The sequence below is a fragment of the Aotus nancymaae genome, unplaced genomic scaffold (assembly GCF_030222135.1).
Source record: "Aotus nancymaae isolate 86718 unplaced genomic scaffold, 86718_ANA_hifiasm-v0.15.2.pri h1tg000008l, whole genome shotgun sequence".
NCBI classification, from domain to species: domain Eukaryota; kingdom Metazoa; phylum Chordata; class Mammalia; order Primates; family Aotidae; genus Aotus; species Aotus nancymaae.
The window spans coordinates 4530967-4545220 of record NW_026988419.1 but is presented as its reverse complement, the minus strand read 5'-3'; the positions used below and the strand labels follow the sequence as shown (position 1 = coordinate 4545220).

The 14254-nt window shown below is 36.6% G+C and overlaps 1 protein-coding gene across 24 annotated transcripts in view; it reads right to left on the bottom strand.

Moving 5' to 3' along the window:
* TRIP12 (thyroid hormone receptor interactor 12) overlaps positions 1 to 14254 on the bottom strand; it is a 159121-nt gene that overhangs the window by 28666 nt on the left and 116201 nt on the right. For 13 of the 24 annotated variants that reach the window (XM_021676899.2, XM_012434063.3, XM_021676897.2 and 10 more), the window contains 10 exons: positions 14071 to 14224; positions 12712 to 12940; positions 12301 to 12419; positions 10679 to 10886; positions 7987 to 8087; positions 7581 to 7755; positions 5616 to 5757; positions 4238 to 4429; positions 2813 to 2964; positions 359 to 531 (listed from right to left, as the gene is read on the bottom strand). In XM_021676899.2, coding sequence (XP_021532574.1) covers positions 359 to 531; positions 2813 to 2964; positions 4238 to 4429; positions 5616 to 5757; positions 7581 to 7755; positions 7987 to 8087; positions 10679 to 10886; positions 12301 to 12419; positions 12712 to 12940; positions 14071 to 14224 — 1645 coding nt within the window. The remainder of the gene's footprint in view (positions 1 to 358; positions 532 to 2812; positions 2965 to 4237; positions 4430 to 5615; positions 5758 to 7580; positions 7756 to 7986; positions 8088 to 10678; positions 10887 to 12300; positions 12420 to 12711; positions 12941 to 14070; positions 14225 to 14254) is intronic. The other 11 variants (XM_021676902.2, XM_021676903.2, XM_021676906.2 and 8 more) reach the window with 3 other exon arrangements.

Below are 14254 nucleotides of genomic sequence, written 5' to 3'. Positions count from 1 at the left end.
TTTTGCATTTTTGATTTTCAGGTTAGGGATATTCAACCTGCATATATTACACTCTGATCTATGAAGCAGAAAGGGCTAAGAAAATTGCCAAACACAAAATGTCATTCCTACTACATTTCACCAAGATATATTAACTCATCATTCGAGTAAGCAGTCAACCCAGAATAAGTTCAATATATGACTATATACTGAACTTACTCTGTATAGTAAGAAATAAAAATGACAGGAAATATAAGGTCCTGCCATCTAGGTTTTAACAGAAACAATGTTAAACAGAGAAATAATGTATATATCTCTTAATGCAAATTTCTCCCCAAATACATATACATATCACACAAAACAAATATATGGAAAGTACCTCTAACCACGAGGTATCTCTCAATAGCTTGTACCAAAGCCAGAGGGTCGATTTTGACAGGTCCACCCTTCCACTGCTTCACATTTGCACAGTCTGGATGTCTTTGTAACTGGCATTTTAATTGATGTGTGTTGAAAAATTTTAAAGCCTGTGATCCTCTGTTGAGAGAAAAGCTCAAGATAATTTGTGAAAAAAAAGTTAGTCTATTATTTTCACAATTAATATACATTAATTCAAACAAAGGAAAGTTAATATAAACTGCATTTCCATAAGACACACTACTACTAAGCTTACTTACCAGTTCCGTAAATGGTAAAGCCGATAATTCAAGTTATTTAGAAAAAGTTATTATACATAATAAAAGACAAATGTGTATGTGTGCATATGAAAACCTTAACTCAACATCTGATCTCTGTCCCATCATAAATCCATGAGAGTGGAAATACTTCACCCTTGAATATTTAATTATTTTTCTGGAACAAAAATTCCTCAACTATTTGAGCATACTCCTGCAATATTTTGCACCTTCCTACTGAATTCTATTTTAAAAATGCAAAAAAAAGCTTTTCTTTTTTAAATTTCAAAGATTTCAGCTACAAAATTACCTTAAAACTAACCTTTAAATTTTACTTTGCTATAATAGTTTTGAATGAAGCAGTTGAAACTGGTCATGTTTAATTGCTCATTTCGGAAAAGCTCTGGCAGGAGTCAGATATAGACAAACTTAAACTGTGATTATCTGTATGATTCCATAAAGTAAGCTTGTCCAACCTGCAGCCCAGACTGCTTTCAAGGCAGCCCAACCCAAATTCATAAACTTTTCTTGAAAACACAATGAGTGTTTTTTTTTTTTTTAAAGCTCATCACCTAACATCATTGTTAGTGTATTTTCTGTGGCCCAAGATAATTCGTCTTCCAGCATGGCCCAGGGAAGCCAAAAGATTGGACCCTCCTGGACATAAAGCATACAAACAGGGATATGGGGAATGATATTCCATTATATGAATATATACATGTGCAAACATACAAATTTGGACAAAAATAAAAAGCTTCATGGTTTTCTCAAGCATAGTTGAAAATGCCCCCTAATTACGTGAACTCCTTCAGGAAAGCATAATGATTAAAACTGCATACCACACACTACATTAAATTTCAAAGCAGAAAATAAACCCTAGTCTATGATGTGATTGCTTTATCATTCAGTAATGCATACTGTTTTTAATTCAAACAAATTTTTAAAAATGTTTTAAAAACATCAAAATGTGGATTTAAAAAACCAAACTAGGCTGGGTGTGGTGGCTCAGGCCTGTAATCCCAGCACTTTGGGAGGCCAAGGCAGGAGGATCACTTGAGCCCAAGAGTTGGAGACCAGCCTGGACAACAAAGTAAGACCCCGTCTCTACAAAAAATAAAAAACTTACTGGAGCATGTTGACACATGTCTATGGCCCCAGCTACATGGGAAGCTGAGGCAGAAAGATTTCTTTAGCCCAGGAGGTCAAGGCTGCAGTAAGCCATGTTAACACTACTGTACTCCAGCTTGGGCAACCAAGTGAGACACCTGTCTCAAAAAAATAAAATAAAAACCAAATAAACTTCCTTTTTTTTTTTTTGAGACGGAGTTTCGCTCTTGTTACCCAGGCTGGAGCGCAATGGCATGATCTCAGCTCACCGCAACCTCCGCCTCCTGGGTTCAGGCAATTCTCCTGCCTCAGCCTCCTGAGTAGCTGGGATTACAGGCATGTGCCACCATGCCCAGCTAATTTTTTGTATTTTTAGTAGAGACGGGGTTTCACTATGTTGACCAGGATGGTCTCCATCTCTTGACCTCGTGATCCACCCGCCTCGGCCTCCCAAAGTGCTGGGATTACAGGCGTAAGCCACCGCGCCCGGCCCAAATTTCCTATTTTCTAAGTTTCCATGAAGCTTACAACATTCCACAACACAGAACAATTAATTCTTTCCTGTAGCACCTCAAGAGTCCTTAAAACCACATTAAAAAGATACTTACTAGTAAAACTTCAAAATAAACATGTTTGAACCCATCAAAATACAAAGTTATAACCACTTATATTACATATAAATCATCCTGCTCAAAATGTAAACATTATTCATATCTGCAAAAAAATTTTTACCCTACTGAAATTAAACACAAAATTCTTAAGGAAGGTTTGTATGCTAAAGCATATAAATTTAAGGAAAACTAAGTCTATTATAAGTTATGAATACAATCACTGGATTATATATTTATAAAGTATCCTGTTTAAGGCACATGGTATAATTTTAAAGATAAAAAGCATTTGATTAATTCTTTAGAGTACTTAACTTCTTTCATCATTATAGCTGAATGTTTGCTGGGCCAATCAAGACTTTACCAGACCTCCTGCCAGCTTACCTCAGTGAAATTAAGTGCCAAATTCCAGTGCCAAGAGTATAGCCAGGCAGTGGTCCTTACCTGCCTCCCGTACCATTTCCACTAGGGAAATCATGCACTTTGACTGGAAATTGTTCCATCTGGCTGAGGCAGTTGTTCATCTTGTGAACTAATGCCAACAAAGGTGCATTACCCACTGGTTCCACTCTTCCAATTGGCTCTTCTCCAGGAAGCTAAAATTATAAATAAACAAACAGGTTAAGCAAGGCCTTTTCAAAACAAAACTCTCCTCAAAGAGAAAATTTAATAAGCAGTTTTACAAAAGAGAATCATTCGTCCATTCATCTTGATCTTTTATGACAGATTTGATTTGAATGATGTTTCCAAATAAATTATTTCAATAAAGACATACTTTTTGTACAGCCCACAATCCTGTATTCACAATTCCTAAATCCAAAGTCTCTAAAAACACAAGTCACTTGGTGGCAAAATGTGATCCAAACAGACATAAGGCTATTTACAGTCTTTATCTGTTTTTTGTAAGAATATTCATGTTTTACCATTAAAATATTTAACACATATGATATAGAGTGCCATTCAGAAACTGCTGGGAATTTTAATGTACTATACACTGTAAGGTCCTTGAAACCCACCAAACTCCAGGGATTTCAGGTAAGAGATTGCAACTTGCACATAATCTTAAGTACGATGTAAAACTATAATACTGTCATGCTTCTAATGAATCTCCAACAAATATCAACTCTGCTTTAGGTAGCCCCACAAGTTAAAATACAAGAAGTGCTCTAATGCCTCTTAACTTAGCAAGCGCATGGTGAAACAGTGCTAACACATAGGAGAGCTATCCTTAGCCTTATTACAAGATAATCCAGAGAGAAATGTTCCAAGTGATGTCTTCTCCTTAAGCCACTGTAATATAAGGAGAATGCCGTCAACAGTATCCAAGAATTACCCTCTTGCTCTCACCCACTTAGAATGAAGGAAGGGGAGCCACTCTGTGGCTCCTGGCATTATAATCCACACTATAAACAGTAACATAAATGGTCATTAAGCACCCTTGATTGGAATTGTTACAACTGTATTTTATGCATAAACTAGGAAAATATATCTCCTCTATCTTATTACAGATGTTTGTTTCCCTAAAAGCAGCTATTACAAACTACATGTGGTTAAAAACAAATATTGCACGTAAAACACACTCACAGGTGAGAGACTACTACTAATGGCTCATCTTGCAAGCAAAAAAGACTCAAGATACTTTAACCATAGAAACAGTGACATGGGCTTTCTGTTAAATCCCCATTTCATTGTTTTACTATTTACTTTGATATACAGAAGTTGAAGGATTCCAACTGTGTAAAAACCTAGACTACTATGACTCAATGTCTTGACCAAGACCTGATGGAAATTATTACTGAGACGAAAATGTATGCTTTAGTGAACAGTGATTCTTATAATAAGATATACAAGCATTATTAGATAACTTACTGGAGAAGAAAAAAATACATGAAGAAATCTCTTTAATCTGATCTCTCTGCTCACAGCATCCTTTTCACTTTTAGATGTCAAATAAAGCAACAGCTGCTTCACAAATCCACTATGTTGGATTTCAAATGATGAAACATCTGACTCTGAGACTATGCTACGGATTTCTACAAGGCACTCAGCTCCACCATCCACCTGCAAGAGATGGAAAAAGTATTTCCATATTGATTTAAGCAGTACTTACAAAATACACAACTCACATATCCTCAAAAGGAACTACATATATTCTCAATGCCCTTAAAAAAGAGGGCAGGGAATGGTATAGTCGCAGTAAATCCTTGGAAAATATTATTTTAAACACACACACACACATACACACACACTTCATGACAAAAACCAGGAATCTGTAAGAAAATCTTCACATTCAACCAATGTAGTTTTCTTTAAAAAAAATATTTTTAGGCCGGGCGCGGTGGCTCACGCCTGTAATCCCAGCACTTTGGGAGGCCGAGACGGGTGGATCACAAGGTCAAGAGATCGAGACCATCCTGGTCAACATGGTGAAACCCCATCTCTACTAAAAATACAAAAAATTAGCTGGGCATGGTGGCGCATGCCTGTAATCCCAGCTACTCAGGAAGCTGAGGCAGGAGAATTGCCTGAACCCAGGAGGCAGAGGTTGCGGTGAGCCGAAATCGCGCCATTGCACTCCAGCCTGGGTAACAAGAGCGAAACTCCGTCTCAAAAATAAATAAATAAATATTTTTAAAGCATGAGGACACAAACTGAAGAATAACGGGCTACATAAAACACGAGAATGAAAAGATGAATCAAGAATACAAAGTGTGGTTTTAATTAATACATTTAAGGTCTCAGCAAAACAATATCTTGGAAAACATACTACCAAGACTGCTCAAGGTACATCAAAAACATAAAACAAAAACAAACAAAAACAAACATCAAGAGCCAGATGAAACGTAAAACACATTAGGAATCCTCTAGCTTCTCCTGCCTCTATGAGACCCCATGTGGAGACGGGGGCTAAGGAAGGCCTATCATCTATACCTATAGTTGAGGATGACTTAGAAAACAGATGTGCTTGTGGGGACATTTCTGAAGTTTCTTCATTTGTCAAGAATTATGACATGTGAAGGAAAGAAAGTCAAAGATGAGGTTTCTAGTACATTTAATAATACAGACTGATGAATCCTGATAGTCAAGGGGTAAGTAAAAGAAACGCCAGCACCAAGGGTGTATATAAGGTAAAAGTCGATCTATGATAGCTAAATCCACAGAAAGCTAGAGAGTCATGAAGGAAGAGAATAGCAGGAGATGCTGGGAAGAGACTGAAAAAGACAGCAGAATGCACTGGCCACAGCACCTGGAGGTTGAGTTGTTCAGTTGCAGCACAAAGTCTCTGAAGGACATTCAATGCAGGGTTGCTTCCATCCATATTCTCAGAACTGAAATAACGTTCTACAAATTTATGTGCCTGCTCCTTAATCCAACCTTTAATTTTTTCTCTACAAGAAACAAAAAGGAGATATTAAAGTCCCAATGTACACAGAAAGGATATAACTTCTGATCAAGGCAAACAGCTGCTATCATTTAAAACCCTTTCTGGCCTATGCTTAGAGATTAATAAATTCAGATTCCATAATCAAATTAACTTTCACTTTGAAAATTGGCTGTCATGTAACACCTAGAGAACTGTCTAAAAACTTAAAATACATTTCAGGTCATTACATGAATTATAAACGAAGTGTACTAATTTTTTGGAATCCTATAATACTTTCCTAAGTGTTCCCCCAAATGCAATTTTACATAATTATTTTCTTTTTTGTTGAGATAGAGTCTCACTCTGTGACCAGGCTGGAGTGCAGTGGCACTATGTCAGCTCCCGGCAACCTCCACCTCCCAGGTTCAAGTGATTCTCCTGCCTCAGCCTACTGAGTAGCTAGGACTACAGGTGCATGCCATCACGCCCAGCTAATTTTTGTATTTTTAGTTGAGACCAGGTTTCACCACGTTGGCCAGGATGGTCTGGATCTCTTGACCTCATGATCCACCCACCTCACCCTCCCAAAGTGCTGGGATTACAGATGTGACCCACCATGCCCAGCCTACGTGATTATTTTCTAAAGTACATACATAGCTGCATTATCTTTAACTTGTGGTTCTGGAAGAGCTGAAGTAAAAAGATTTACAGACCGGAAACATGCACCTATTAAGGATGTAATAAGCTATGGCAAACAAGATCTGGCTGTTTAAATTACTAATGTTGATGGCTTCAGAAATACATTCACTTATTATTTTTATACCCCGAAATTCAGAAAAACAACCAACAAAACCAAAGCGAGCATGTTTATTTTCTGAATGGCATTTGATCTTTTAAATGAGCATTGGAATCACTAGGAGTTCTTGTTAAAAGTTCAGATTTCTGGGCTTCACTCTCAGATTTTGGATAAGTAAACTGGGGTGGAGCATGGAAGTGTTTAAAAGCATTCCATGTGGATTCACTTGGAAGTCATCAGACGACCAAACACTTAAAAACACTGGATGTAAAGGACTATTCTTTCAAACGGATGAGCTGGTGGATACTTAGTTTTGTACTGTCAAAGGACAACATTTGCTTTGAGACTTAGGATTTTTCCCTAGCATGTGTCTCTTCTTGGGCTGTATTGAAATATAGAAACAAACAACCAAATGGAATTATTACAAGCAGTTTTTCATAACTTTGTGCAAAGTTAGGCCAAACATTACATGCTGTCTTGGATTATGAAATCAGAAAACACTGCCTCATATCTGTGTATAGCTACACCACTGAACAGTATTTTCACTGGAAAAAAAAATTCTTATCTGGAGAGGGACATAATCATGTTGGTATGCTACATACAGAGCTCAAAAATAAAACTAGTCCCAAGGACTTTAAAAAAAAAAAAGAAAAAAAGGCTCTCCCCTAAAATCCTTATGTTTCATTGTAATGGATAGAGAAATTTTATCATGAAAGATGTGAAGAGTGTGCACAGAAAATGTCAGCTTTTCCTTGTCTAGAACAAAACTGAGGAAGAGGTTCCCCAAGGAACACAACTTGGTTTTGAACATATGCCTTTCAGCTAGGTATGCTGAAAGGAGTTTCAAAGGGCATGACTGGAACTTAGGACAAAGCCAGATGCAGGGTCCATAAATTGAGAATCTACCTAATTCTTGAACTATGCTACTTCTAAGAACAAACTAAAGTGCTGTGTCTATGTAACATCTCCATACAATAAATGTACTGGCTGAAATAATGTTAAGTTTTTCTGATGTGGGAATAGAAGCAACAAAAAAATTCCCCCCACTTCACCTATTATTGGAGATGGTATCCTTTGAGGCAGCCCTGGCAAGACCACTACCTCCTGCAGTCCGTGCTGGCTCAATGTTGTTGCTGTTGGACTGTGCACTTAACCTTCCCCATGTTTTTGGATTCAAGCTTGCCAGGAAAGAAGATTTAGGTGACTGAGTAGTGGTGGGGCTTTTAGCTATGAAAAGAAAAAAGAACTACAGTTAAATCATCTTAGCTTAACTGATGAAAACCAACCGATTTTTAAGATTCACAGTCTTACCAGATTAACTAAAAGAATTAAGAACACTTAGTTCTCAGGAAACTTAGGCATACTTCAAGAGCTACTGGCAGTTTTAATAAAGCACATTTCTGCAACTGCTACCACCCCCTCCCCTTTACCTCCCCATGGTTTCATCAGAGGGGTTACCTTGATTGTCTACTTTGTCATCATCTCTTGGAGGTGAGTACTTTGGCCTTCTTGGCCCTCGTTTTGGCAGTCGTTTTCTCTTTAGGACATCACTTAATCGACTATCACATGGGAAAATATGAGATAAGTTTAGTAATTACCACTATTTTACATCTTCACTCACTGAAAAAGCAAGCTAAAAGGGCAGAAACAGTGAGTTATCAAATTCTGTCATAATAAGGTATGTTCTTGTTTAGTGATTATTTAATGCCAATTCTGTGCCAGTCATGTTCTAGAGGTGTGCAGACAAAGGAAATGATTGAGAAAATAGCTAGCTGTTTAACTATAGTGAACTATGAAAAATAAAGCCAATCTTTGTGTAATTTGCAAGTACAGAAAAAAAAAGAAAAAAGAAAAAGCCAAATAAGATATAACTGATCAATTTTCTATGTGTTCAACTTTAAATGTAGTGTTAAGTACATAAAAGAAATATGCAACACAAAGAAGCAAAATAAAAATAACTGGGTAATCACGAATCTGAAAAATAATGTTAAATCTGCATACCATACTTTTTCCCTAACCAAAATGGCCATAAGTAAAATATACACAACACTTAGTGTTCATACTGTCAAAATACTCTTCTGCTTATACTACCCAAAGTAATTTCATAGTGTGACAATGGCAATAACATCCTCAATAAACACATTTACAAACATTTTAGTGAGTTTTTGTAATCCTATATACAAATCTAGTGAGTGTGTGAATAACCTATTCTGAATTAAAATCATTTGCAAAATTAAACACCCGTAGCCTATGCTCTAATAACACTAGAAATTGTTTGTAACAGCAATAAACTTTTAGGATAACAAAGCTAAATAAGGTGAAAAGGCTGAAAGATGTTGTGGTTTAGGTGTCTGTGGCCCAAATAAAATGGAAAAATCTGAAAAAATAAAAATTGAGAGTTTCCAACACCTGACATTTCTATGGAATATACTTAATAATGTGCTCAAACATGCTTGACAATCAGGAAAAATGAACTTTCAAAGGATGAAAAATGTAATTAAATAATTTCCATCTTAAAAATTAAATTAATACAAACATTTCATCTGCAACCATGCTGTAATATGGAACTACTTAGAACTATTTAAAACCACTTAAAATATTTTAAGAAAAAAGTTATTTTCTCTTTTTTTTTGGCATAATCAGCTGTTAGACTCTATAATCAATTTCAACTCCTTAAATTAAAATGGCTCAGAAATACTGCATTTGAGCTGGGCATGCTGGCACATGCCCATAGTCCCAACTACTTCAGAGGCCAAGGTGGGGAGGGTCACTTGAGCCCAGGAGTACAAGGTTAGCCTGAGAAACACAGCAAGACTCCATGCCATGTCTCTCTAAAAAAGGGGGAAAGGAAAAAATTGTTAAAGGGAAAGAAATACTGCAATTGTCTGAACTGTGTCTCTCTCTGTAATTTACTGAGGCACCACGCCTGCATTATAGTAAAACCCTGCAATAACTTATGTCACTGCACCAGCTAGTGGGTAGGAATGGGGCTGAGAAGGAAGTAAAAGAGAGAGCAAGGCTGGAAAGGAAAACGGCAGACAAATACAACTGCAGAATCAGGAAGGTGGAAGAGTCCCCAGAATTCTCCAAGCCCAATCTCCTCACACTGGTCAAATAATATGGGTACCAGTTAAACTCAGCAGTTTCCTAAAATAATCCCCACTGTGCCAGAAGTTCCAGTCTGCCACAAGTCTTAAAACTGCCAAAATTCATATTTAAGCTAGACTAGAAATTGCCACCAGGTGGCACCAAAACCAGCAATTCCCCTCATCCCCACCCCTATCAGAGTTGGCTGTCTGCACAAGACAATGCTACCCTGCAGATTACAAGATTAAGTTTTTTGGACCCCACTTATTGAGTATTACTCTATTTTAGGACAATCTACTTCTCAGCTTAAAAGGAGGCAAAAGAAGTACAGCAGTGAATACATTCTGAATTTCAGAACTGAATTTGGTTCATCATGTACCACTTACCTAGTAAAATTAAGCTTCTAATAGCAAGGAAAAAAATACACTTTCAGAGTGTGATTTGTTTCTAACACAACAAAATGGAAACCAATGGAAAGTGTGAAAACATTCTTAGTAGCATGGTATAACAAAGATTAAAAGCTGATAAATGGGAGGAGAGAAATTAAGAACTCCCATTTTCCGTTATTAAAAGCAAAGAATTTACTCCCAGTTGCCAATTAAAGATAAATGGGAAATCAGTATTTCTTGGCCTTTATATTCTAAGACTTCTAATTTTCAGTATTTTTAACTGTATCAATATCTGCATGTCTCTAAGATCGTATGTATGCAGCAGCACAAAAAATAGCCACAAGATTACAAAATCAGAAACCAGAATTCAAATCCCACAACATTAGATCCTATAAGTAATGTAAGTGTGTAACACTGTGCAAGTCACAAATGTCTCTCAACTTTAGTTTCCCTGTATGTCAATGGTAATAAAACTCATCTCTTAAGTTCCCAAACACAGCCCAATACATAGGTTTCCAATTAATGTTAAGTCCCATTCTCATTAACAAAATACAGATGGAAAAATATAGTATGTATATGCTAGTATGCTACCATTTTACTCCCTGTATGATTCTTAGGTACCAAAGCAGAACTAACAGCAAAGAAATAAAAATCACAACACAATTCTTACTTACCCTTGAGGGCTGAGATCTAAAGAATCATCTCTGCTGTGCTGCAAGCTGGGTGATCCCAAGTCAGCTGCTGCATGAGTGGCAGCTGTGGCCGTCCCACTGCTGACTGAAGTTGTGGATCCCAAGGATCCTGACCCATTCGTACATGCCTTTGGTGGACTTGTCAACAAAGACTCTGATTCTGCTAAGTGTTTTACTTGATGCATAACACCTTTATAATAACAGAGATGAAAGGGAGTCAGTTTTAATCAGGAATAGAACCTTCTCTCCACTATTAAAAAATCCCTAAATACCAACACTGACATAATACACAGGAACACTAAAAAATAACTGGCAAATAGGAAAAAGAAATTAGGAGCCAGAGTTTTCAACTTCACCTCCATCAGAAAAAAGTATAAAAATGAACAGTTAAAGAAAAATATTTATGCCGAATGTCTTCTAAATCTTCAAAACTAGATTATATAAAACTGAACAGCATCACTATTAAGTACAAAGCAGGACAAGTTCAAAATACTCATTATAAAAACAATAATCAAAAACCTTGTGGGGTGACAGCCAGAAGGGATGAGTAAGACCAGAATCATTAGTTAATTTCAAGTGCTTAAAAAAAAAGACAAGATCACATTAACACTGCCACCAAAAATGAAAACAGCTAGTAAAGGGTGGGAACTATCACATCTTTAGAGGTGTGTAAAGAGAGCTAAACATTAACTTGTGAGGCAAGGGTTCCTATCTGTCCTAGAATCATAGGAGGGTATGTATAAAGGGGTGTGACTAAGAACTATCAAATTGTTTAACAATGTCGTGTCTGATTATGAGCTAGTATAAACCATATGCAAAGATGTGGATGAATTTAATATGAGTGAATGGGCACACGTTCATACTTTTCTGGGGAAGAGTCCATGGCTTCTATCAGACTCTTGTAAAAAACAAACTGTAATCCAAGGCTGAGGCAGGATTGCTGGAGGCCAGGAGTTTGACACTAGCCCAGGTGTGCACCATCACACCCGGCTAATTCCTGTATTTTTAGTAAAGACAGAGTTTCATCATGTTGGCCAGGCTTGTCTCGAACTCCTGATCTCAGGTGATCTGACTGCCTCCGCTTCCCAAAGTGCTGAGATTACAGGCATGAGTGACCATGCCTGCAAAAAGAAATTTTAGAATTTTTTTTTTTTTTTTTTGGATACAGAGACTTACTCTCTCTCCTGGGCTGGAGTGCAGTGGCAGGATCTTGGCTCACTGAAACCTTACCCCTGGGTTCATGCAATTCTCCTGCCCCAGTCTCCCTACTAGCTGGGATTACAGTTATGCACTATCATGCCAAGGTACTTTTTCTATTTTTAGTAGGGATGGGGTTTTGCCATGTTGGCCAGGCTGATCTCCAATTCCTGACCTCAAGCGATCCGCCTGCCGCGGCCTCCCACAATGCTGGGATTATAGGCGTGAGCCACCACACACAGCATAAAAGACACATTCTACATACACCTGAGCTATAAGCTAATAGAGCTTTTAAATGTCATTTTTAAATTTAAAAGCTATCAGTTTCTGTTCAATAGATTAAAACTTTATTTCTATTGAAGTACTATCTAGACTAACTGACTGATTATTAATTTATATGACATTACCTTCTCTTCTGAAGTAAACACTAAAAATATCAGGTAACTTCTGCATTAAGATTTCTGCCATCTGAAGTGCTCCAACTACTATCTTCAGGTCTTGGCTTGATAGCATGGAAGCAATGTGACTAAAAAAGAAAGCATTGGTATATAAAACTCTGCCTGAATTTGATGATTGTTTTTGGCCATACTAGTTTAAATTGAAAGCGAATTATTTTCATTGTGAAACCACTCTATTAACACAAAAATTTTTCTTAAACACTCAACTTTTATATTTTATGAAAGCTGTATGTAAATATAGACAAAAAGAGCTCAAGATACTCCAAACTTTTGTGCATATTTTTTCTATTTAGAGATTTCTGAAATTACTTGCAGAGATTTGAATTTGTAAAATGTTTCTACTATTTTTCATTAACACACCTTGAAACAGCATGATTTTTCAGAACATCCTTCAGAAGTTCGGCATCCGCAAAATAAATTATCCTAAGAATTGCTCTAAGGCACTTATGTCTGACCGCAGGTCCTGCTGAGGAACTATACACTTCATAAAGAACACCAAATAATGTCTTAATAAAAGACTTAGCCAGTTCCGGATCCTCTTTCATAAGCTGTGCTCGAGCATCATCCTTCTTTGACTCTGAATATCCACCTATTACATAAAAAAAAATCATGTAATCCTGAAGTGACAGACTTCAGAAACACAATAAATAATAGAAAACATTCAAGCCAATGTAATTCTTGAAATGCTATGAAAAACTTTTTCATTACAGTTTTTCATTAAATGAACTTATATGATCAACAAGGATTTACAAAGATGCTAAAGGCAACATTAAGATAGACAAAATTCAGCTGTCTAAAGAACCAGTAACTTATTTGCGCCAGCTGAAAAGTAACAATTCATCACTGCACTGTACCTCTTTATTTTACTGATATATATTCAATGAAACACATGGAAATCCAATACTAACCAACAAAACCAGTGGTAAGACAACAGAGTTCTAGAAATGCACAGTATTTCACTAAAAGCTATGTAAAATGGCTAAAGAAGATAATTCTGCACCTTTGCTTAGTGACAAAGTGTAGGGAAAAGATAACTTATCAACAGTAAGTTATACACGAGGGGTTGGCAATGTATGATCTTGTAAGCTGAATCCAGCCCACCGCCCATTTTTGTAAATAAAATTTTATTAGAATGCAACCATGTACATTTGTTTACATATTGTATATGGCTAACTGAGGGCTACAATGGCAGTGGTAATGTGTATTGATTAGATAACCTGCAACATTTAAAATATTTACTATCTGGCCCTTTGCAAAAACACATTGCTCTAAACTAGGGCTGCAAAAGCAATGAACTAAATCCCTGAGGGGACAGATAAATGTTAGAAACCTTGTGTTGGTTTTACTATTTTTTTAAATCATGATCATTTGCCCTTAATTAGTTCAGATAATTTTGGGAAGAAGGTATAAAATACAAGGTCAGAAAGAAGTAGTGAATGGATCTAAAGGTATAATAACAGGATAAGATAAAAATCTGTATGAGCAAATTCTAACTGGAGTCTCAGGACATCAGGTAAGTGGACAAACTGCAGAAAAGACACCAGTTAATACTGGCTCACTCATCCAATAAAGGCACATGATTTAAATAAATCCAAAAACCAAATTACTGTTATGTAATTGTCTTAAGTTTAAAAAGATACTGAATCAATTATTATTTATTATGCAAACAGAAAATACTACACAATAATATAGTGCTATTTTAACTCACAATATACTTACTAGTGTTAGTATTGGCTAAGGGGTTAGGTTTTCTCTGAATGGCACGTGCTGTTCCCGTGTCCTCATTGATTTGCTGCATAGAATTAAAATCAATAGTATAAACTCGTCCCAGAGTGGACAAGCTTATCTCATCCTCACCGACCTGATGGGCTGCCTGAGAGCAAAGAGAGAGAAACTTTGAATA